The sequence below is a fragment of the Perissodus microlepis genome, chromosome 13 (assembly GCF_051167445.1).
Source record: "Perissodus microlepis isolate ML-2025 ecotype Zambia chromosome 13, ASM5116744v1, whole genome shotgun sequence".
Taxonomy (NCBI): domain Eukaryota; kingdom Metazoa; phylum Chordata; class Actinopteri; order Cichliformes; family Cichlidae; genus Perissodus; species Perissodus microlepis.
The window spans coordinates 4786271-4807830 of record NC_140473.1 but is presented as its reverse complement, the minus strand read 5'-3'; the positions used below and the strand labels follow the sequence as shown (position 1 = coordinate 4807830).

At 40.5% G+C, this 21560-nt stretch overlaps 2 protein-coding genes across 4 annotated transcripts; one reads left to right on the top strand and one right to left on the bottom strand.

Moving 5' to 3' along the window:
- Positions 1–684: 684 nt before the first annotated feature.
- On the top strand, positions 685–10914 carry pcgf6 (polycomb group ring finger 6). The gene is made up of 10 exons (XM_084948716.1): positions 685–1161; positions 1419–1518; positions 1778–1874; positions 5329–5384; positions 5480–5539; positions 6104–6221; positions 6810–6837; positions 7243–7341; positions 9822–9908; positions 10027–10914. Exons 1-10 carry the CDS (start codon positions 1087–1089, stop codon positions 10075–10077), a joined length of 771 nt encoding a protein of 256 aa, XP_084804842.1. The 5' UTR covers positions 685–1086; the 3' UTR covers positions 10078–10914.
- Positions 10915–12124: 1210 nt separating this feature from the next.
- LOC146374520 (alpha-internexin-like) lies at positions 12125–21354 on the bottom strand. Of its 3 annotated transcripts, none has more exons than XM_084948714.1 (6): positions 20864–21354; positions 16954–17611; positions 15858–16088; positions 15026–15553; positions 13150–13274; positions 12125–12750 (listed from the first exon to the last, which is right to left on the bottom strand). In XM_084948714.1, exons 2-6 carry the CDS (start codon positions 17245–17247, stop codon positions 12576–12578), a joined length of 1353 nt encoding a protein of 450 aa, XP_084804840.1. In that variant the 5' UTR covers positions 17248–17611; positions 20864–21354; the 3' UTR covers positions 12125–12575. The 3 variants fall into 3 exon arrangements, with proteins under 3 accessions (XP_084804840.1, XP_084804841.1, XP_084804839.1); XM_084948715.1 differs by having other exon boundaries at positions 21226–21354; XM_084948713.1 differs by lacking the exon at positions 20864–21354 and having other exon boundaries at positions 16954–20850.
- Between the last annotated feature and the right edge of the window lie 206 nt (positions 21355–21560).

Here is a 21560-nt window from a genome sequence, read left to right as displayed (position 1 = left end):
CGGTGAATTATCGCGAGGCCGCCCGGAGTTGCGAGGTTGACAGATGTAAACAAACTCAGATGGAGTAGAGCCATTAAGTGAAACAAAATCATTAGGCTGTTGCCACGTTTCAGTCAAGCAACAGCCTATAGTTAACTTTCTATCTATGATCTCTGGTCACTACATTGCCTGGACTTTATTTCGTGTGGATGGAGCTCTAGTAATTAGTTTAGCCGTTCAGCTCCTTTACTAGCTATTCATTGAAGACTGTCTCAGAAGCACCCTCTGCTGTTCGCCTATGGACTTACAGCCAATTTCTGTGCAGGAGGATTAACAGGAATTTCACTGATTCATTACAAAGTGTCTATTTCCATGAGCCATAAGTATCTCATACAGCGCAGTCAACCCTTCGCTACATCACTTTTAGAGTCATTCACGGGCACATGTCAACCTGCCTGCCGAGTCAGAGTCTGTGAAGGTTCAGTTGCTTTCTAACAACAGCAGCTACTTAAACACATAAAGACAGGCATACAATTGTTTGTTGAAACGTTTCTTTAAAGAACACTTGGGAGCCACTATATATTCAATACAGTATATTAATTATATATTAGTGATAAAGAAAAGAGTAGGCTTTATGTATAATTTATGCTCAAGTCTAGGGTCAGATGACATTTATTTTGAAGTACCCAGACCGGAAGTTGTAATATAGTCGCCATTCGCCGAACACGAGCGAGGGAAATTGAGTTGTTTATATGAGCACGAAGAACGCAACAAAGTGCATTAAGTTAGGACGTGATATCGTTTTATGTTAAATGTAACTTTTAGGCATTAGTACGTCTGAAGGATGTTTTTACTTAGTCATTTTCAGTAACGTTAGCTGCTAGACGGTTGCCGCTTTCACGTGCGTTCTTTTTTTCTCGTCTTGCATGTAATAAGCCAGCTAACGTTAGCCGCCTAGCCAAGCGTGGCTAACTTAAAAACAAGTTTAGCCAGACTTAAAGAAAACGTCGCTCGTTAGTGCAAAGCTGAAATTTAGCCAGAGGAAGCTGTTTAAGTTTCCATTTTGGCCGTAACTAAAAGAGACGAGTGAGGGGTTTTGAAGCGGGAATGTCATCGCCTCCGTTAGGTCGCAGGAGTCATGAAGGGTCAGCGAACGCATCAGACAGCGACTCCGAGGACGAGGTGCGTTTACAGGTGTTTTCCCTCACCTGTGTTTTTTTCCTGCTGTTTATTCATAACGGAGGCAGCTTTTCATGCTGTTCTGACAGTTATATCTACTGTTCAAGAGCTGTCCTGCCCACTGAACTTAGCAGAACAATGCACTACACGGAATGTACACCTTAATATAAATAGTAGCTGACGCATAGTAATTATAAGGTTATAGTGATTTTTTTTTAAATCATGTAATCATTTACGTTGGTTTGTTTACATTTCCACAGCCCACGCTCCCCCTTAATCAGTTCTATCCATACATCCGCTGTGCACTTTGCTGTGGGTTCCTCATAGATGCCACCACCATCACAGAGTGTCTGCACACATGTGAGTTACATCTTTATCTGCTGCGTTTAATGATTTAATGTGGTGGGAATAATGGTTGTATCAGCATTTATGCAGTGCTGTGCAAAACTCTTGTAACTGCCACAAATACATGAAATATGTATATGAAGCAGTGTCTGTTTGCATAGTTTGCATTGTAAATTATTTATTTAAATGATACTTAAAAATGTTTGTGGGCATGTGAGAAATGGGTATTTGATGTCTGAAAAGTATTTTTTGTGCTTTTTCTTTCCTCCCCAAGTTTGCAAAAGCTGCATTGTGAAGCACTTCTTCTACAGCAACAAGTGTCCCACATGCAGCATTGTTGTCCATCAGACACAACCTCTTTACAACATCAGGTGAGTCAGCACAGCAAGTAGCTCTTCATGTTGTGATTTGGCAGATTTTTATGCCAGATCAGTATTACCAGGTCTTATGGAGTTATGAATCCTAAGTAGACAGTTTTGGTTCAGATGGTTGTACAGAGCAGGTGAGGAGAGAGGTACAGCAGTGAGTTCTTACAGCCTGTCATGGTTTGGTGCTGCGTTTCAGCCAATCATGTTGATTTGTCTTGTATCGTATGAGGCTGATCTGCCACGCAGTTCCATCTGTAAAGTGCTTTATATGCTGAATAACCATTATGTGCACATTTTAAAAAAATCACTGGAACGATTTCATATTTTCATAGCAGAATATGATGAAATAAGGGTGGCTCAAGACTTTGGGACAGGACTGAAATCAGGGGAGTGGAGAAGAAATGAGTGCTTTAGAGTCTATCACAGTGACCCCAGCAGCCTGAGCCTAGAGACGTGTAACTAATTTCTGTTTTCCATTAGTGTCAACTTGACTCAGTTTTGGTTGTTTTCCATTAAAATTGAGTACCTCCTAAATGTGCATGGGGTTGTTTTAGCAACGCGGCTAAAAGTCCCATTACGTCATTTGTACATAACACAAACACAACACAACAATGGAGGACATCGAGGTGATGGAATACCTGCTGCTCTGTCTACAGGGAGTGCAGAATTATTAGGCAAGTTGTATTTTTGAGGAATAATGTTATTATTGAACAACAACCATGTTCTCAATGAACCCAAAAAACTCATTAATAGCAAAGCTGAATGTTTTTGGAAGTAGTTTTTAGTTTGTTTTTAGTTTTAGCTATTTTAGGGGGATATCTGTGTGTGCAGGTGACTATTACTGTGCATAACTATTAGGCAACTTAACAAAAAACAAATATATACCCATTTCAATTATTTATTTTTACCAGTGAAACCAATATAACATCTCCACATTCACAAATATACATTTCTGACATTCAAAAACAAAACAAAAAAAATCAGCGACCAATATAGCCACCTTTCTTTGCAAGGACACTCAAAAGCCTGCCATCCATGGATTCTGTCAGTGTTTTGATCTGTTCACCATCAACATTGCGTGCAGCAGCAACCACAGCCTCCCAGACACCGTTCAGAGAGGTGTACTGTTTTCCCTCCTTGTAAATCTCACATTTGATGATGGACCACAGGTTCTCAATGGGGTTCAGATCAGGTGAACGAGGAGGCCATGTCATTAGTTTTTCTTCTTTTATACCCTTTCTTGCCAGCCACGCTGTGGAGTACTTGGACGCGTGTGATGGGGCATTGTCCTGCATGAAAATCATGTTTTTCTTGAAGGATGCAGACTTCTTCCTGTACCACTGCTTGAAGAAGGTGTCTTCCAGAAACTGGCAGTAGGACTGGGAGTTGAGCTTGACTCCATCCTCAACCCGAAAAGGCCCCACAAGCTCATCTTTGATGATACCAGCCCAAACCAGTACTCCACCTCCACCTTGCTGGCGTCTGAGTCGGACTGGAGCTCTCTGCCCTTTACCAATCCAGCCACGGGCCCATCCATCTGGCCCATCTTTCTTACCTTGGCCATGTCTCTGAGTATTGCACACCTTGTGCTTTTGGGCACTCCAGTGATGTTGCAGCTCTGAAATATGGCCAAACTGGTGGCAAGTGGCATCTTGGCAACTGCACGCTTGACTTTTCTCAGTTCATGGGCAGTTATTTTGCGCCTTGGTTTTTCCACACGCTTCTTGCGACCCTGTTGACTATTTTGAATGAAACGCTTGATTGTTCGATGATCACGCTTCAGAAGCTTTGCAATTTTGAGACTGCTGCATCCCTCTGCAAGATATCTCACTATTTTTGACTTTTCTGAGCCCGTCAAGTCCTTCTTTTGACCCATTTTGCCAAAGGAAAGGACGTTGCCTAATAATTATGCACACTTGATATAGGGTGTTGATGTCATTAGACCACACCCCTTCTCATTACAGCGATGCACATCACCTAATATGCTTAATTGGTAGTAGGCTTTCGAGCCTATACAGCTTGGAGTAAGACAACATGCATGAAGAGGATGATGTGGACAAAATACTCATTTGCCTAATAATTCTGCACTCCCTGTATGACTTTTGTCAGATTCTGGGAGCACAGTGTTGGCTTTTGTGTAGCCGGGTTTCAAAAATGTCTCCAAAAATGGAGTCGCTCTCATGACTCGAATGATGCCACTGGCTACTCAGTCAGTCTTTTGATGTCACATTTCAGAACATTCAAATCACGTGGAACCCTGGCTGAGTAGGCACTAAAAAGGTACCTGATACTAGGGCTGGGCCATATCATACCGTTGACGGTAATACCGGTATAATGTTGGGCAACGATAAAAAAAATGAAATATCGCGATAGAATATGGGTAAAACGCGCATGCGCAGTGCCTTTGTTTTCATACGCACATGGTGGAAAAAGCATGGCGGCGACGGAGAATGAGGAGGGCGAAAGCGGATCGTTGAATGAAACGGATGAACCAGAATTGGTTTGTAAAAATGCTGCAACTTCAGTGTGGAACTGGTTTGGCTTTCGACCGTCAGATACACAACAAAGCACTATTTTTGGTAGAGCATGCTAGCGGGCCGTCGTTATTACTGTAGTTTTTGGAAAATACGGCACACTTAAAATCAATCCTTTGATCTTTCTGAAAATCGACAGTGCCCCTTATAAACCCGTGTGCCTTATGTATGAATTCTGGTTGTGTTTACTGACCTCGAAACAATTTTATGTACACGGCGCTCGAAAATCTGTCAAATGTTTTAGTACGACTTTGCTAAGCTACGAAGCCGCACCGCTTGATGGATTGTCGGAGCATTACGGCTATTGTAGTCAGGAGCCTCGTGGAGTGATACGTACGGTGCTTGAACATAATATTACCGTATTGTGTGTGTTTAACCTCTTTTTAAGTTTTGTGGATATTATACATGGTTATGCTGAGGATATGTCGGCCAGTTTCCACTGGAAATACCTTTTGGTTAAACTGTCAGCAAGAAATTTTGCACTGTTACATTTTTATATAACTTTAATGCACATAAAAAAACAGCTGCTTGTTTAAGTGAAAATACATTGATGCGTTTTTTTTTGTTTTGTTTTGTTTTTTTGCACTAATAAAGTTGTGGAGTCGTAAAGTATTTTGTTTAGTGTCAATTATATCGTCAGTTATATTATTATCGCAAATTTTCAAATGTATATCGTGATAAATATTTTTGGTCATCTCACCCTGCTCTACCTGATACCAGGTGCTGCCACCTAATGAAAAACCCTAAAACCTGAGTCGATTCAAGCTGAGTAGGTACTAGTGAAAAAATGCTGTAAGGGATGCTCGCCTTTTTCCAGGGACTACTTGAACACGCATTGACCTCCCCAATGGAAACTTTAGCCATGTTTAATATGAGTATGCATTGAGATATGAGATTCAAAGGTTTGTCTCGTTTCCCTGCAGGCCTGACAGACAACTTCAGGATATAGTTTATAAAATGGTTCCCTTCTTGGAAGAGCGTAAGTATGCAGGCATATGAAGCATATTTGATGTGCTGCATTTTCCAGTCCACATTTTAATGTGATCTCTCTCTTTCTCCCCCCCAAAAATGCAGTTGAAAGAGAACAAATGTGCAGCTTTTACAAAGAGAGAGGACTGGATGTACCAAAACCAGGTAACATGTTTCAACTATTGAAGTGTAGTAAGGCCAATACATTGTAATATACAGTATGTAAGTACCAGCTAAAGTAATAACAGACCACATGACCTTTGACAGTTTTGTGTTTAACGAGGAGCTGCTGTGCTCTTCTTCTTTTCTGTCTTATAATTTGACAGCACTGGGTTGTCATGTTAAACACAGACACAGTTCCAAGAGAATCCCGAAGCCTCAGCGCTCCCCCCTCTCGCTCATTTTCAAGCATTTTTCTCTTCTGCTGATGGTGCCTTATGATTGAAATGCAAAATCAAAATTTGATGTATCGCTGTAATTTCTGTTGCTGTGGATGTTTGCTCTGTCAGCTCTCATATCCTGATTAGAATTCATTAAAGGGCTACTTTAAGATAGACGGAGTGCTAAGGGTCGACATTTTTAGAGCTGTGCTATAATTGTGCAGCCTGTGTTACTCCTTAAGCGTCAGACTAGAAACGAGTAAAAATGCTTTTTAGATTTACAGATCAAGAATTGTAAGTGTAAAGATGGAGCACAGCAGTGCTGAGGGCTCTCCTTCCTCTCTTGCAGTGATCGTCTCCCCTCCATGTCCTGCTGTTATAAAGAGGCAGAAGAAGGACAACGTTCCTCAGTCTGTGTTCACCGTTCCTCCAGAGCTGGATGTGTCTCTGCTCCTGGAATTTGTTGGGTAAACATTTGTACTGTGTGGTTGTTTGTTTTTATTTTATTATTTGTTAATCATTAGTGAGAATAACACTGTTCCCAATCAATTTACTTGTGGTCAGTCTTTCTAGCTCTTGTTTTGAAAGTTCAGTCACTGCTTTGTGGTTCTTGATTAGAGCAGTTACTGCTGTCAGCAGGATGGTGGACAATCTTTTTATGCTTTTATGAGAGACTCGTAAAAGGATGGGTGCCCTTAGTTTTTGGCTCCACATCTCAAGGCTTTGTTTAGACACTCTTCTGCTTCAGTCATATTTGGACAGTGCTTCAGCCCTGCTGCTTAAATCTGGTGTCGGCGTCAGTTGCAGCCAGGTCAAGCAGAACGTGATTTTAATGTTTTTGTTTTATAGATAAGTTGACATCCAGATACTCAAATCTGACCTACATTAAAGATCTGATTTGAAAAACGATTGAGATGAATAAAGTTAAACATGGGTTTTTCAGGTTTATTGTGCAGTTACATAGAAATACCAGCAGGTGGTTCCACTGTCTCAAACTGACAGCTTCTTTACAGCCAAAAACTTGAACATCTCTTGAATCTCTACTTTGTTTTCAGGGCTGAAGAGGGCATCTGCAACTACAAGGTAAAGTCTTTAATATGAAGGCTTTTAGATGATTATAACACTTATGTGCCGTTGATTTCAGGACCTGTTAAAGGCTAGTTGTGTCTCATGTTTTCCTTTGTGGTTCTCATATATCTATAGGCTACAAAGTTTAAATGGTTCAATCTTTTCCCGTGTTTTAGGACTCAATGCTGGCAGCTGCAGCGCGTTCCTCACTAACTTCAAGCCTGCTTAGTTTGGGGTTTTATGTGGGTGGGAGGGGGCAATGACATGGCTGGCTACAAGAAACAGTGAGCAAAAAGTACCTCACTCACAGTTTCAGTGTAACGTTTAACAACAAGAAATCGGTGTCAGAGTTAGAGAGGGTGAAAATGTTGTCTTGGTTTTATAAATGTGTCTTATACAGTTTCTTTTTTTTCCGTTTAGCCGTTGGAGAGGCGGTACGTCCGCGTGTCAGGTGAGGCCACCGTTCGCCACGTGGAGCTCTTCATCAGGAGGAAGATGGAGCTGAGCCCATCTTGCCAGGTGAATCTGCCAGGCTTGCAGCTCGGTGCAAGACTGCACACTTACAGACTTGGAAGCAGGACAGTAATAGAATTTAGCGCTACACTAAAGAGAACAACAAGTGTGTGGATATTATTCTAAAGTAGGAACAATCTATGAGCCCACAGGGCTGTCAAAGGGCGTGCAGACAGGAAATGCATGATCCAATAAATAAATGTATTCTCAATCATTTTGCACACTTCAGGGCAGCATACACCTGTAGAGGATGATGCACATTGAATCGGTTTGTTTTGCATGGAAACCTGCAGTCCAGTAATATTACAGCATTAAGGCTTTTTAACGCTCTGATTTGTTCCTGCAGTTTATTTTAGTGATATTTGGTTGACATAAACTCACCGGACCCTTTATTAGCTGCAGTGGGGCAAGAGATACATTTCTGCATATCTTGATTGTAAGTAGGGATGTCGAGGGTGACTCATTTGTTATACATTTGTTTGTTATACATGAGTATAACATGTATAATGTTATACTCGTACATCGTGGATTAAACAAGAGAGAAGACCAGTCGAGTAGTCTAAAATACAGAAACTCATTGGAGAACATTGAAAACTGAGCACAGGTAAACAATGCCCAAGCAAGTATTTCCTGTGCTGTTAATCACATTCTTCACTTATCAAATCGTATTTTAAACGTCACTTTGTGCTGTGTATGAACAAACTAACAAACCTTTATTTGTCATATACACAATTTTACAGAGTACAACATGTAGTGAAATTCTTTTGTCCGAGCTGCGGACAGGCTGCAGACATAGCCGCGCCATTCCAGGGCTTGGTTTTAGCATGGGGGGGTCTAGCCAGGACCCTTACTGGATACTGGGTGGGAATCGAACTTGTGACTTAGTAGTCTTACCACTACACTATCCAGCTGACGTTGCAAACACACAGAGTATCAGATGGGATTGCTGAGTTTATCTAACTTTAGCTTTGGTTCCTCCCGTGGTACCGTCCACACCTCAGTGCAGAATGTGGTCACACATTGCTGCATTCAAATGTATTCTACATAAACATACAGCTGCTCTTATTAACAATGACGCAGTGTTGGTTAGGACAGCTGTCGGCTTTTTATTTTCCAACTCGTTTGTTTATTTTCAATCAAAGAGAGAGAGGAGGAGTGTCTGGTGGCGCTGTAGGGTCCTTGTTGTAACCCGGTAACTACCATCATACATTGTCTGTCTGAGCTCTGCTAAAAGCCGTATGATGAGAATTATTGAGTGTTTATCAGGATTGTCTGGAGGATGTTTCCCTTTTCTTCTATGAGGCTTCTTCAGTTTCACTGGCTGATCAGAACTTCCCAACAGTTCACCTTGATGGGAGACAAGTGGAAAAGTTATCCAGACATCAAAATATAAGAGGAATGAGGAGTGCACATGTACACGTCAGGGAATACAAGCTGAACATTGACAACTCAGCAGCTCAGGTCAAAACTCAGCAGGCTGCCGGCTTCTAAAGGACAACAGAGTCCTTAAATACAACTGTAATCTGATTAGAGTCTAGTTATTAGAACAGTGATACCATATTTCTGTCTCAGAGTAGTGAACCTGCAGTAGGAGATGGCTTGTGCTGCAAATATATAAACTTAATATCAGAATTGTCCTCATTTCCAGAAGAGAAACATTAATTGTGATCAGAGTTTTAAGGTATTTGTGCGTTTTGTATTTCGTAACACAGGGGAGAGGATTAGCAGCTTACACTGATTTCCTGGTCTCAGTGTGACACTAAGGTTTCCTGTCTGGACAAACCTACAGGTCACTTTTTAATGAAGGAGATGTTCCAACAGTCTGAGATTCACCTTAGCATTTACATCTTGTTGCGCTTTAATTTATAACTGCCAGGTGTCTACGTCCTGCTTCCAAAGTTTACACACTGAGAAATGTCAAGGCGATGTCGCTATTAGAATCATTTCTTTGAAGTATGTTTATGTCTTTGAGGGGGGGAAAAAACTCATGAATTTGATGCAAAGTTTTCTTTATTTTGCGTTTACTGAGAAGTGTCCAAATTATACTTGTGGTAAGATAACTGGTAGGATGTTTGACCTGTCTTCTGCGCAGGATTTGTGGATTTGTATTAAAATGCTCGCTTTGCTAGCACAGCTAGGACTTATATACAGGCTTTGTATTGTGAGTAGGTTTGAGGTCCCAACTTCAGCCTTCTCAAGGCTTCCTGAACTTTTTTTAGATCTAAACCACTGAAGCTGTTTTCGCCATCGTGTTTAACAGTTGGTACAGATTTCTTGAAATTAAAGACTTTGCCTTTCCTCCTGATAAATATGGCCACACTCCTCCTGAAGGTCTTTTGCTTTGTGGATCTGTTACAAACTGCAAATCCAGAATTTTGTACCTCAGCTTGGGGGTCTGGATTGAATGCCTTGATTTTTACCCAATGTTCTCGCTTGGAATCACATCACTGTGATGGTCTGTAATGCTGTCTGTGTGTGTCCGGCAGGTAGATGTGGTTTGTGGAGATCACCTCCTAGATCACTACCAGTCACTCAAAGAAGTACAGAACTTTGTGGGCGAAGATGCACTACAGGTTAGAACCAGAAAAGCACGTAGTAGGACTAACCTGTAATAACATTGGAAGTTTTACAGAAGGCTCGGGGTTATCATCCTGTGAGTAATCACTTTGCTTTTGTTTGTCTTTCCTCCAGGACGGTTTGTTGGTGCTACACTTTGGCTTGGTGCTGCCCTCCCAGTCTTAAATATGAGGCGTGGATTTAGCCATGATCTGAACTGCTGAACTGACATTTTGGTCTTTGTTTCTCTTTATAAGACTCGTGTCTTCATAAAGGTCTTGGATATTAGACTTTAATGAATTGTTGCTAACTGATTACAAAACATATAAAATTCAAACCTGAACATAGCCACATTTGGCACCTGGCAAACTTTAATGTATTACTTCTTCATTGAGCAGACAGGAAAATGAACTGTTTTGATTGAATTTTTAACAAACAAGATGATTATCTTTAGTTCATAGTTACCACAAATCTGCTGGACACAGATGACATCCATCTGAACTACTTGGTACCCACGTGTATAACATGAATTTGACCTGATAAATGAAGATGACACATTTCTGTTCCTGCTAGGCTGTTGTTTGAAGATTTGTTTAAAACTGTTTGCTACTGTTTCTGTAGCGGAAACTGGACTGAACCACTGTGACTGGATCTGAAACTCTTAAAGCTGCTATAGCAATATAGGCAGCATCTGTCTAGTTTACCCAACTTTTTGCAACCCAGGGATTGTCTTTAATGATTTATGTTGACTACAAAGCTGTGATTTAAAGGGCTGCAAGAAAAGGACTGCCACTACCAAAGATTTATGTATGTTAACGCTTGCTTCTTAGAGCTTGATAGTTTTTTAAGAGCTGTTGACTTCCTTCTGCTGTTAATAGAAAAAACTGATCAGCTCAAAAATACTTTGAGTACAAAAACAGTTATTTAAAGGGAGTTTGTATAAAGTCTTTGATATGGTTTGGTAAAAAAATGTTTGTACTTGCTTTTTTCAGGTTGAATTAATAAAAGCACAACTGAGAAATATTTCCTGATTCATCCTTGATCTCTGTTTTTAGAGATTTAGAAAGATCTGAATGGATGGACTAAAGCATTTTAAATTGTTCAGATTTTATAATTTAGCGTATTAAGTAGTTTCCTATGAAAAATCCAAAAGCATTTGTCTCCTTCTGGGCTCAAATCTGTGAAATTGCTTGTCGTTAGGCAAACGTGTAAACCGTTACACTATGGATCCACTTGTCCATAAACAGTACACCTAACCTACATGGTTCCTATGGGGGAAATGACACTAGTGTCAATGTTCCACCAGTGACACACATGCTGCCACTACATACTGTGCAATAAAAGCCTGTAGATCAGGAACGTCAAACTCATTTTGCATTTAAAGTGGACCGTTCCAGTTCAAGTCAGTCATATATAAAGTGGCAAATCACAACTGTCGTCTCAAAGTCAAACTCTCCTCTTTGTCAGTGTAAAGAGGTTTAACTGCTCATTTAGTCTCTGAAATGTTTTAACCTCCTAAGACCCGAACTCTTCCACGGCATGCATTTTTAATTTCTCTTTGATATTTGGGCTGATTGGGTCCTGATGAATGTAAAAACAAAGAATTAGCAGATTTTTTTTTTTTGCCTAATTTTTGTTTCTAACAAAAATAAGAGCCACAAATGAGGATATTCGTTTAAAATTTTGATAGAACAGTAGCAGTATAATGTCCTCGTAAGTGGATATCAGGCCCTTGTACAGCAAAATTGAGTATTTTGGTCTAAATAACCCAAAATGTGATGTCAACATATGTGGACGCCAGGCCCTAGGAGGTTAATATAAGAAAAGGGACAATTTTAACCATGCATCTGTGTTTCTACATGTTTTAAAAAAAACAAAGCAGCTATAGTAAATGAAAGAAATATGCCAGCACGACTTTTTGGGCTTTCATTGTAAGAAATAAATGTGTAAAATTGTAGAAAAGGTTCTGGTTGCCCAGAATACCTTGTAAAATCATTCACAAATATTTTTTCTATGGTAGGTAGTGAAAAAAACATGAACTTTCCATCATTTGATTTTCTATTAACTATTTTTCCAAAGCCATGCAGTGAGCCAGATTGGAGTCTTTTCCAAGCAAAGCCAAGCCTTATGATCACCACCCCTGCATTAGATTATAGAAAGCATGTGGTGACAGTTATTTGCTTAACACATGATTAGGAGCTTGTTGATAATTGTTAGAAACTCACGAAAGAAGTTGGAGAAGCTAGATTTATTGTTCCATTCATTAAAGTATAACATCTGTCTGCCACCTTGAGTCATCATAAGAAACCACAGTTCCAGTCATGTAATTTTATTTGCTTATCATTTTAGTGATATCCAAGTGGAACTAACAACCTTAATTTGTGGGTAAATAAAAGCCATGCCTTCAAGTCTAAGCAATGTCTATTTCCTCTCATTTCATACAGGTTTGAGTGCATGAAACTGCAGCAGCAAAATGAAAGATTCCCCATTAACATTTAGTACTAAGGTTAATGTTTGGAGTGTCATGTTAGCTCTCTTCAGTTGTTAATGGAGATATTTAAAACTACAACAAAAATGTCAAATACAGGATGCTGACTATGACTCAAAACACTGACTTTAGAGACTACTTCCAAAACATCTGTTTCAGACTTAACAACTACGATGTCAGATTTCCCCGTATATCTTCAGTTGTTGGAGTTGATGTCCGCCTCGTCTTTATCCTCGCTGACGTCTTTGAAGCTTTCCTTCGCGCCTCCTTCTTTCTCCCTCCTGGAGGAGCTGGTTGAGGCTCGAGGTTGGTAGCTGTAGTTGAAGGACATCCCTGAGTTAAAGTGGGTCTCCTCCCCTTCCAGCAGTTTCCTTATAGGATCATAGGAAACAAATGTCAAGCTGCACACAAATAGAGTACATCAAGAGATAGCCAGTTTGATTTTCAGAGGAACTTCAATAAAAGGTTAACACACTGACATTTACTTTTCTGCAACTGGTATGAGGGTAAATTAAAGCCTCCCTACTGCATGGACGTGCCAATTAATTGTTAGGAAAGATATTTATGTATTCGTAGTTATAGTTTCAATGAGACTGAGGGAGTACATGTAACTTGAAGAGGGTTTATTTGAACTTTATTTTGGAAAAACCTCATCAGACAGTGCTATTCTGCGTGGTCTTTGAACTAAAGCAATACCTTTAATCAATACATATGTTATTTGCTCTTTAAGCTAAAAGATAGGGTTGCATTTTCTTGAATCCACTTAGCACCTATAAGCAGCGATCTCGATGTCCAGGGCCATCTTGACATTGAGCAGGTCTTGATACTCTCTCAGATGATGAGCCATCTCGCTCTTCAGGTTCCTCAACTCAGTATCCAATTGGCTAATAGTGTCCTGTTACAATGGAAATGAGACAATAGATGTAGAATATCACCACTGTCAAATGAATGACACCAAAATAGAGTTGGTTTTTTTTAATCAGTAGCCGTACTTTTTCTGTTTTCTGAGTCATTTTCTGTGATATTTCTTTTTCCTGTAGTTTCCTGTAATAAAGATGCCTCTAAAGTTTATTAAGGGATTTCCTTTTTGTCTCAACAACCTTTGGACTAAGCTTTACTGCCCGTAAAAAGCCAGTGAAAGCCAGATGGCCTTCCTGTATCCGACTGAGCAGGTCAGATGTTAAGCTAATAGACATTCAGACTTAATTCACTAAGAACTGCTACAGCCACAGAGGCTGATTAGACTGCCGACCACACACCAAAGGTCAACTCTGTGCCACAGCTTACACATGTTTTAAATATTCATTTCCCCAAAAAACAGAGCCAGAACCTTTTACAGATAGTCAAGTGTCCCCCTATTTTAGCCTCAATACATTTTTTTGTGAATTTGTTTTTACATTTTTTGTTGTTAGAAGAAAAAATGTTGCTAATTCTGAAGCTAAAGCTAGCAACTAGCTTGCATAGCCTAGCACATGAAAAAAAAAAAAAAACTAGCATGGACCTTTCCAAATGTAATAAATGCTTTTATTAGCATCTCTAAAGCTCACTGAATAACATGTCTTTTTTCTGATTCATAAGGAGGCTCTCAGAGTCCCCCTGTTTCTTTATGATCTAATTTATGCTAAACTAAGCTAACAATCTCACCGCCATAGCATCGTTTTTAATGGTACAAACATGAAAGTGGTAGTTTTCTTCTTCATTGAACTATATTGTAGTGAATATTGCATCTTCTCAAATAAAGATAAGTGGTCAATTTCCAGTGGTCAGTGGTGGGTTTGGTAGTGGCAGACACAAAAATAAAACCCTAGCCCCCAAATTTCAGTTAGAGAAAGAGATAATCAGATGTGCATGTCATGTTCAGGTATGCCTGAAAATATTTAATAAACCGAACACCACTAAGATGCTGAGGGCTGTTAATTTGCAATAGTTACATGAAGTGTAAGGAAGTTATGGGTTTAAACAACCAAGGCTAAGCCTATCTTTAGCTAAAACTTTGAGTGTGGCTGTAAATTTTTTCCATTATGTTTACAGTTGAGTTGTTCATATTGGGTTTTAGTTGAGATACACAAAAAAATAAGAAATGGGTTCTAATTAACAGGCACACCATCGATCTGATCTAATTATTGAATGAATGTCACGGTAAACCCTGAGAGTATTTAAAAAACAGCTTTCAGAGAGTCTTTGATCACAATTATTCTGTAGGATTATCTGTATGCTGGATTCCTTCTACTAAATCCTTGACATCATGGGGACACCGTGGTGTGTGCGGTTAGCCAAAAGCTTTACTCAAGCTGTGACATAATTGATGATTAACTTGACCTTGATATCTGCAGACTTTCAATCCTATTATTCTACAGGTTTACAGATAATTATGACCTCCTTCCAGGATTTCTCCCAAACGATTTTAAAAGAAGTTGTCTCAACTTTGGCTTTTTACAGTTTCAGTTCTTACTCAGATTTGATCGAATAATCCTTCATCCAGCGAGCGTATATGAGTAGCACAGTATTTCTGCCTCTTATTGTTGCTGTTTATGTCTCACAAAAACTGCATGGAATTTGTGGTTCTAGTTCTGCTTTAACTGTAGGTTTATGCATGAATCATAACATAATGTACAAAAGACTGCTTTAAAGGTACTGTTTTCTTGCCTGCATTGCTGTGACTTCAGCATTGTGTGTATCCTCCATCTCTGAGATCTGCCTCTCCAGAGACTCGTTGGCACCCCTTAGGGTCTCTATCTCAATGGTCTTGGACTGGAGCTGCCTCCTGAACTCACTGATCTCCTCCCTGCTGGCCCTCATGGCCTCGTTGCTCCTCGTGGCCTGCTCGCTGAGGCTCGCAAACTTGCTCTTGTACCACTCCTCAGCCGACTGCAAGTTCTTGGAGGCAATGGACTCATACTGGTTGCGGATCTCCTTCAGCGCTGAGGTGAGGTCTGGTTTGGCGAGCTCAACCTCCACAGAGACTTGCTGCGCCTCCATCATGCTGCTCAGCTCCTCAATTTCTTCCTCATGGACTTTCTTGAGGAAGGTGATTTCGTCCATCAGGGACTCCACCCTGCGCTCCAGGTCCAGGCGGACAGCGGCGGCATCGTCCACGTCTTTTCTGAAAGACCTCAGGGTCTGTTCAGCTTCTTCCCTCGCTCTCACCTCCTCATCATACTTTGCACTTAGCTTCTAAAATGAGACAAAACAGCAGGGTTAAAAAGTGAGAAAGTGCTAGAAGTTTGATTCTAATGTGGATTCTAGCTCTGAAACAAGCTGCCCCCTTCATGCCTGAAAGAATGAAGCTAAAAACTGCAGTTCCTCTTATTTCCCCCCTTTGTAACAACTGTACTGGAGATGATCTCTTTAATACCATCCATTTAAATGTTTGTGTCCATTTTTAAGTACAGTCTATGTTTTTGTTTGTTTTAACTCAAATTCGAACAGAGGAGAAACTTCTTCCTTTCGCCTCTTCAAGCCTGCCCTTTTCTCTCACCTGCAGCTCGTCCTCCATGTTGTTCCTCTCGATCAGCACTCGGTTCTTTTCCCTGTTCAGCTCCTCCAGCTGCGAGCGCAGGTCCCTCATCTCCTGCTGGTAGAGATGAGCGACGCGGGGCCGCTCGCTCTGCTTCTGCCGCAGGGTCACCAGCTCCGTCTCCAACACTTTATTTTGCTGCTCCAGGTGTCTGACTTTATCGATGAACATGGCAAAGCGGTCATTGAGACCCTGTGCAACAGAATAAACACTTTTTTTTTACTACCAAAAAATATTTGGCATATTCAATACATGACAGGCAGCAAACCGGAAGCTGCCTGTCATGTGGTGGCTGTAGCTCAAGAAGTAGAGCAGGTCATCTGCTGATCGGTGGTTCGATTCCTGGCTCCCCCCGTCTGCATGCCCAATATCCTTGGGCAAGATACTAACCCAAGTTACTCTCCAATGCATAGATCGGAGTGTGAATGTTAGTTAGAAATCATTTAGAAGAAAGTGAATGTGGCATGTTGTATAAAGCGCTTTTTAGTGCTCTGGGAGAGTAGAAAAGCGCTATATAAGAATCAGTCCACTTTGTTACTTTGTTTCTGTCCTCTAACTTCAGTATGTAGCCCACTCAATAATGTTAAATAATTTTTTTGATAATAAATGAATAAATATACCTTAAACATGCACTGTGAAAAATGTCAGAAGCTTTTTTTGTTGACGGTCACATCTATTTTGTTAATAACACATTTAAACAACAGAAGCTGACCCAACGTCCTTTAGAAACAGGCGCATTTATCTATTTATTTATTTACTGGCCAACAAAATTGCCTCTCGTGTTAGCAGTTGTTGTATCCATGTCCAGAATGTGTCTGCTGCCCTTCAGAATTAATCTGTCACTTTCCTTTGGGCTCTATTTTGGTCTTCATCTAACTCGGAGGGAAGTATCTGCTTCTTTGTCATTAAGTCTTGCAACCTTGTCTGAACTAGGCAGGTAAGTAAACAGTAAGGTGTAACGGTCCACGGTGAGCTCGTCGTCAGCGGTGGCCACTTTACACTGCTGCGCATTCTTTCCTGCAACTCCTCTTCGTTCTCGGGCTGTGATCACACCTACCTGCAGCTGCTCCTTCTCGTTGGTTCTGATCACTTTGAACTCATTGCTGACCACGGAGGTCTGGGACAAGTCCAGGGAGGCGGTCGGCACCGTAGAGAAAGAGGTGGAGGTCCTTCCCCCCCGTCTGTACAGGGTCACAGAGGACGCGCTGTTGCGCGACGCTGCCATGGATCGAAGGCTCGGGGAGCCCCGCGGAGACCCACCGCTCATGCGAGAGGAAGAGACAGGGAATCTCGGAGAATCCCCGAAAATCTTCCGATAGGAGGACGACGTGTAGCGGTCTCCGTAGCTCATCTTTGCTGTGACTCAGAGATAACACCGTGACGCGTAAAGAGATTTTCAGGAGCTTATAAAACTGCGGGTGGAGCGAACCATTTACGCACAGCGGGACTCGTAATATTTGCCCAGCGGAACGAACACGGTGAACGAAGTTTAGCCATTCAAGAAAAAAAAATCAAGCTGATAACTTTTTCCCACATTTTAACTTCGTCTGTGTTTTATTTTGTGTGCACTGAGAAAACAAAACATGAAGGAACAGATGGAATTAGCCACGAAGACACTTCACCTCTCCTTACCTGTGCGTGTGTTTGTCCGTGTGTGTGTTTGTGCGTGTGTGTCTCTTGTTTGATGGATACTTGTTATTAGCGCAGATCAAGCTCTGTGGTTGAGGGGAGAAAGAAGAACAGTTTGTAGTATGAGCCAAGCAAAAGTCGCTTAAATTCAGAGACGTGAAAAAAAATTGTCTGACAGAAAGAGACGAACATGAGTCTTCTTGTCTTCCTCGGGCCAAAATCAAATGTGTTGTGCCAAAAACTGATTGCTTGTATTTAAACTGCTATAAATAACTTGTTGGTGTATAATATGTGAAACATATGTCAAATGTATCATGAATGAATGATATGACGTCATCTTGAGCAACAAAGAACATTCCTGTAACAAGGTAGAAGCCGCAATCAGTTTTTGGCAGTGAGTTTTATGTATCCTTTATGTATGCAGTTAAAAAAAAATATTGTTGACTTTAAAAATGTCTCTTTTAAGAGTAATCTGGCCAAGAGGACAGCTGAAATTGCAACAAATGCAAAAATAGTTCTGTAAATATATTTAAGTGGACAAAAGGGAGCTGATTGATTATAATGTAAGTACAATAACACAGTCACAAAGATACTTGAAAAACAGGTAATTTTTTAATTTTATATATACCCCTTTGTAATACCTGTTCACCAAAGTCTATTTAGCAACATACGTAACGATATTACACATAAAAACACACGGAAACATTGGAAATCAGTTTTTGGCACAACAACGGCTCACGGTCAAAATCACTGGAGTTCTTCCAGACCCAAAAAGTGCTCCATGTTTCCTGGTTCGCCATTTTTGACTTGTATGTATGTTTTTAGACATTTCTTTTCAATGTGCAGCACTGTAACACCCGCCGGACCACCTAATTGTGCACGTTGGACCCCAGCCAAACCTAAAACCGTGCTTAAACTTCCTCACTCTCGTTGTGACTCTCAGTCCCAAACTTCACAGATTTCAAGTCACAAATATTGTGCATGGTCGCATTTTTAAAGGCTCAACAACAAAAAAGAAGAAGAAGAAAAATATGCCAAACTGGCATCCTCACCCTAACAGCTCCTCCTCTCTGCCACTTTGAACACTGCTTCCGCGGTTCGTGTCTCCGTGTGCATTGTTAAAGCTTTCCAAGAACCCGACAGAGCTGGTCAGATGTTAAAGCTATTAACAACTCAAATAAATGAAACATTAAATAATATGTTTAAAGTTATAACTTTCACATTTAATGAAAGTTTGATATTATATGGAAGAAGACGCCAGAAGTCCAAAGTAACGCGATATTTAAAATCCCCATGTCAGTCCTATATTCACGTGTTGTCAATACAACAATGCCAGTACGAAAAATAGCTTTTAATAGCTCTGTATAACATTCTAATCACTTTAGATCAATCTATTCACCTTGAAGGAGAGGTCAGAGGTCAAATGTAACATATATTTTTTTATATCTTTGTACTTTCTATATGCCATTCTAGGTTCAAACTTTTAGGGGGGCTCGACTCTTGATTATAATGTCATGCATGCAGTGCCTTGTAATTAATATTAATGGAATATGCTGTTTGCAAATGTAATCAACTATTTTCACATTTGTAAGCCTCAATTCAGTTGGATAAACATCATCATCTGCTTAGTTGGATGACCAATTATAGTGTTTAAGAATAATCAGAGTGAATAATCAGAGATTTCAATCTAATCCACCTCTTGTAGGGTGGAGCTTTTCCTTATCAAACCAGAGGCAAAGGCTCAGTCATTAAAGAAGTTAAAGAACTATTTGTGGCAAAGAAGACAAAATGAGAAACATTATTTCAGACTGCTAATCACATAGAGGCAGTCGACCAAATCATCAAGCACTTAAAGTAGCATCATTCTGTACAGACAATGGAAAATCACCCTGCTGCTCACAGACCTGTACGCCAAGCTAACTGGTAATATTAAATATTAACTGGTAATATTATGTTTCATATTAAAGTTTTTGAATTCATACAAACCCTCCCTTTATTATGCAGACTCAGCATAAAGCATCATGTACCCCAATTTCACGAGTGGAGAACAGATTTGTACTCCGTCACATGAACGTAGTGGCACCATTGTGTTCAGCCATGTTTAGAGTGACAGAGTACGAATCCTGTAAAATGCCACCATTCAATATACTCTGTATAGAATTTGCACTGGCATTTTGTAAGTATGCTTCTGAAGAAGATGCAAAGTATCCACGAAAATAATAATAATGAGTATCTGTGAAAAATAACTTTTGTTTTTCCAGCAAACTTCATTATCTGCTCCCTCATTCATCCTGTTCTCTCTCTCTCTCTCTCTCTCTCTCCTCATTACTCAACTAGAAACTACAAAAAGACAAAAATATAATCTTATAAAAATTACTATAGTATCAAGTTGGGGGTCCATGACTGACTACAGTACAGCACACGGCTTAGTTATGTAAAATCATCATAAATGAATGTGGGAATTTTCATAATTTTTGGTGATTTTGACTAGATCTCCACTCTTTTCTCTCTCTCTGTCCTCCTCTCTCAGACTTTATGCCATCATCCAAAAGTTAAATAACAGTGAATAAAAGTCATAAACTGATCCTTATCAATCTATAACAACATTCAAACTGAATACAGTTTGAATATTTGGACATAGACAGGTAACATCATTTTGACTTCCTGGATCTGGAACTGCTAAACAAACACTGACACCCAATTCGACCAGAATAGGAACAAAAAATTTTAACAAACTAAAATAATAAAGTTCATCAGCTCCTTGGCTGGCAACTCAAGAAATCAGTAAACAAGCGCTTGGGTGACAGTGGGAAGGACAAACTCCCTTTTAGCAGAAAGAAACCGCCAGCATGTTTGGCTGTGCCATCTGCCTTGGCCGGTTGGGATGAGGGGAGGAAGACAGGACAAAGACATGCTGTGGAAAAGAGCCATAGATTAAAAATAACCAACAAATGAATGCAGAGTGGTGTGTAAACACAGTGAGTGTAAACGGTGATGATGATTTAATGACGCCTTTTCCTATCAAGTGAGGAAGAAAGCTTCCAGATGCAGTCCGTGGCTGTGAGCGCAGCTAACTCACAGCTTCTGCCCTGACTCTGTTCTCAGTCTGTGGACAGTTAGTGAAGTGGATGGCTGTATCTGCGCGTGTCTTTGCAGCAGCGTTTCCTGGTCTTGTTTATTTTCAGCCAAATGAAAATCAAAGCATGACGTTTCCACACTCTCGGGGCGCATTTTACGCACGTGGCGCAGCAGCCGCAACTTCATTGAGAAGGATATATTTAGATCTCCTAACACGAGATTAATCCCACAGTGTTCACGTGCAGTGATTTGTTACTCACGGACAGCTTTTACGCGCAGATCTCAAGTCTAAAACAACATCTGGAACACAGCCGCGTCTCCATGACGAGTCCAGCTCTGTCACCGCTGTGGGCACGTTTATTTTCAGCTGAATCCAAAGAGCATTTCCTTCGGACGATCAAACATCCTTCTGTCTGAGTTTAAAGGTCTGCCGCTTCAGATCAGAGCGTCTCAGAGGCAAAAAGGCGCACAATGAGGGCTTGATGTGATGAACGCGTGTTACATCATTAAGGTAAACAACGCGATATGACAACAGCGATGAAAACAAATATTACTGGACCATAAATGGATCGATACACTAACTCTAGCCGTTGCTGCCCCATTGTGTTGGTTCAGCTCTTACATCTTTTCATTCGTCGCCTGTAGCTCACCGAACCGACGTGTGTCTGCAAACACATGAACATCAGTGCCGTAAAAGAGACTTCCTCTAAATGAATTCACACACAAACTGAAGTTATGTCACATTAATACAATCACTGTGACTGAACGCCAACATTTCCCAGGAGTATTTGCGGTTGTGCACGCCCCCACCGCCTGAGGGCGCAGCAGGACACGAATCAGAAAGCGGTAACCCAAAAAAGTCCAAACAAATATTTATCGTGGATCTCCACGTAAACGCCAAATTTTAATCGTCTGGATAAATCCTGCTACATATCAGCTTACCTAAACTAACTCTTT

Bases quoted from the DNA above. Each gene is read 5' to 3' on its own strand.
- pcgf6 (XM_084948716.1), top strand. From the start codon at position 1,087: ATGTCATCGCCTCCGTTAGGTCGCAGGAGTCATGAAGGGTCAGCGAAC. The intron at 1,519-1,777 runs GTGAGTTACATC...TTCCTCCCCAAG, and splicing joins CACAGAGTGTCTGCACACAT to TTTGCAAAAGCTGCATTGTG. The intron at 5,385-5,479 runs GTAAGTATGCAG...CCAAAAATGCAG, and splicing joins GGTTCCCTTCTTGGAAGAGC to TTGAAAGAGAACAAATGTGC.
- LOC146374520 (XM_084948714.1), bottom strand. From the start codon at position 17,247: ATGAGCTACGGAGACCGCTACACGTCGTCCTCCTATCGGAAGATTTTC. The intron at 16,089-16,953 runs GTAGGTGTGATC...TCTGTTGCACAG, and splicing joins ACGAGAAGGAGCAGCTGCAG to GGTCTCAATGACCGCTTTGC. The intron at 15,554-15,857 runs GTGAGAGAAAAG...GTCTCATTTTAG, and splicing joins ACATGGAGGACGAGCTGCAG to AAGCTAAGTGCAAAGTATGA.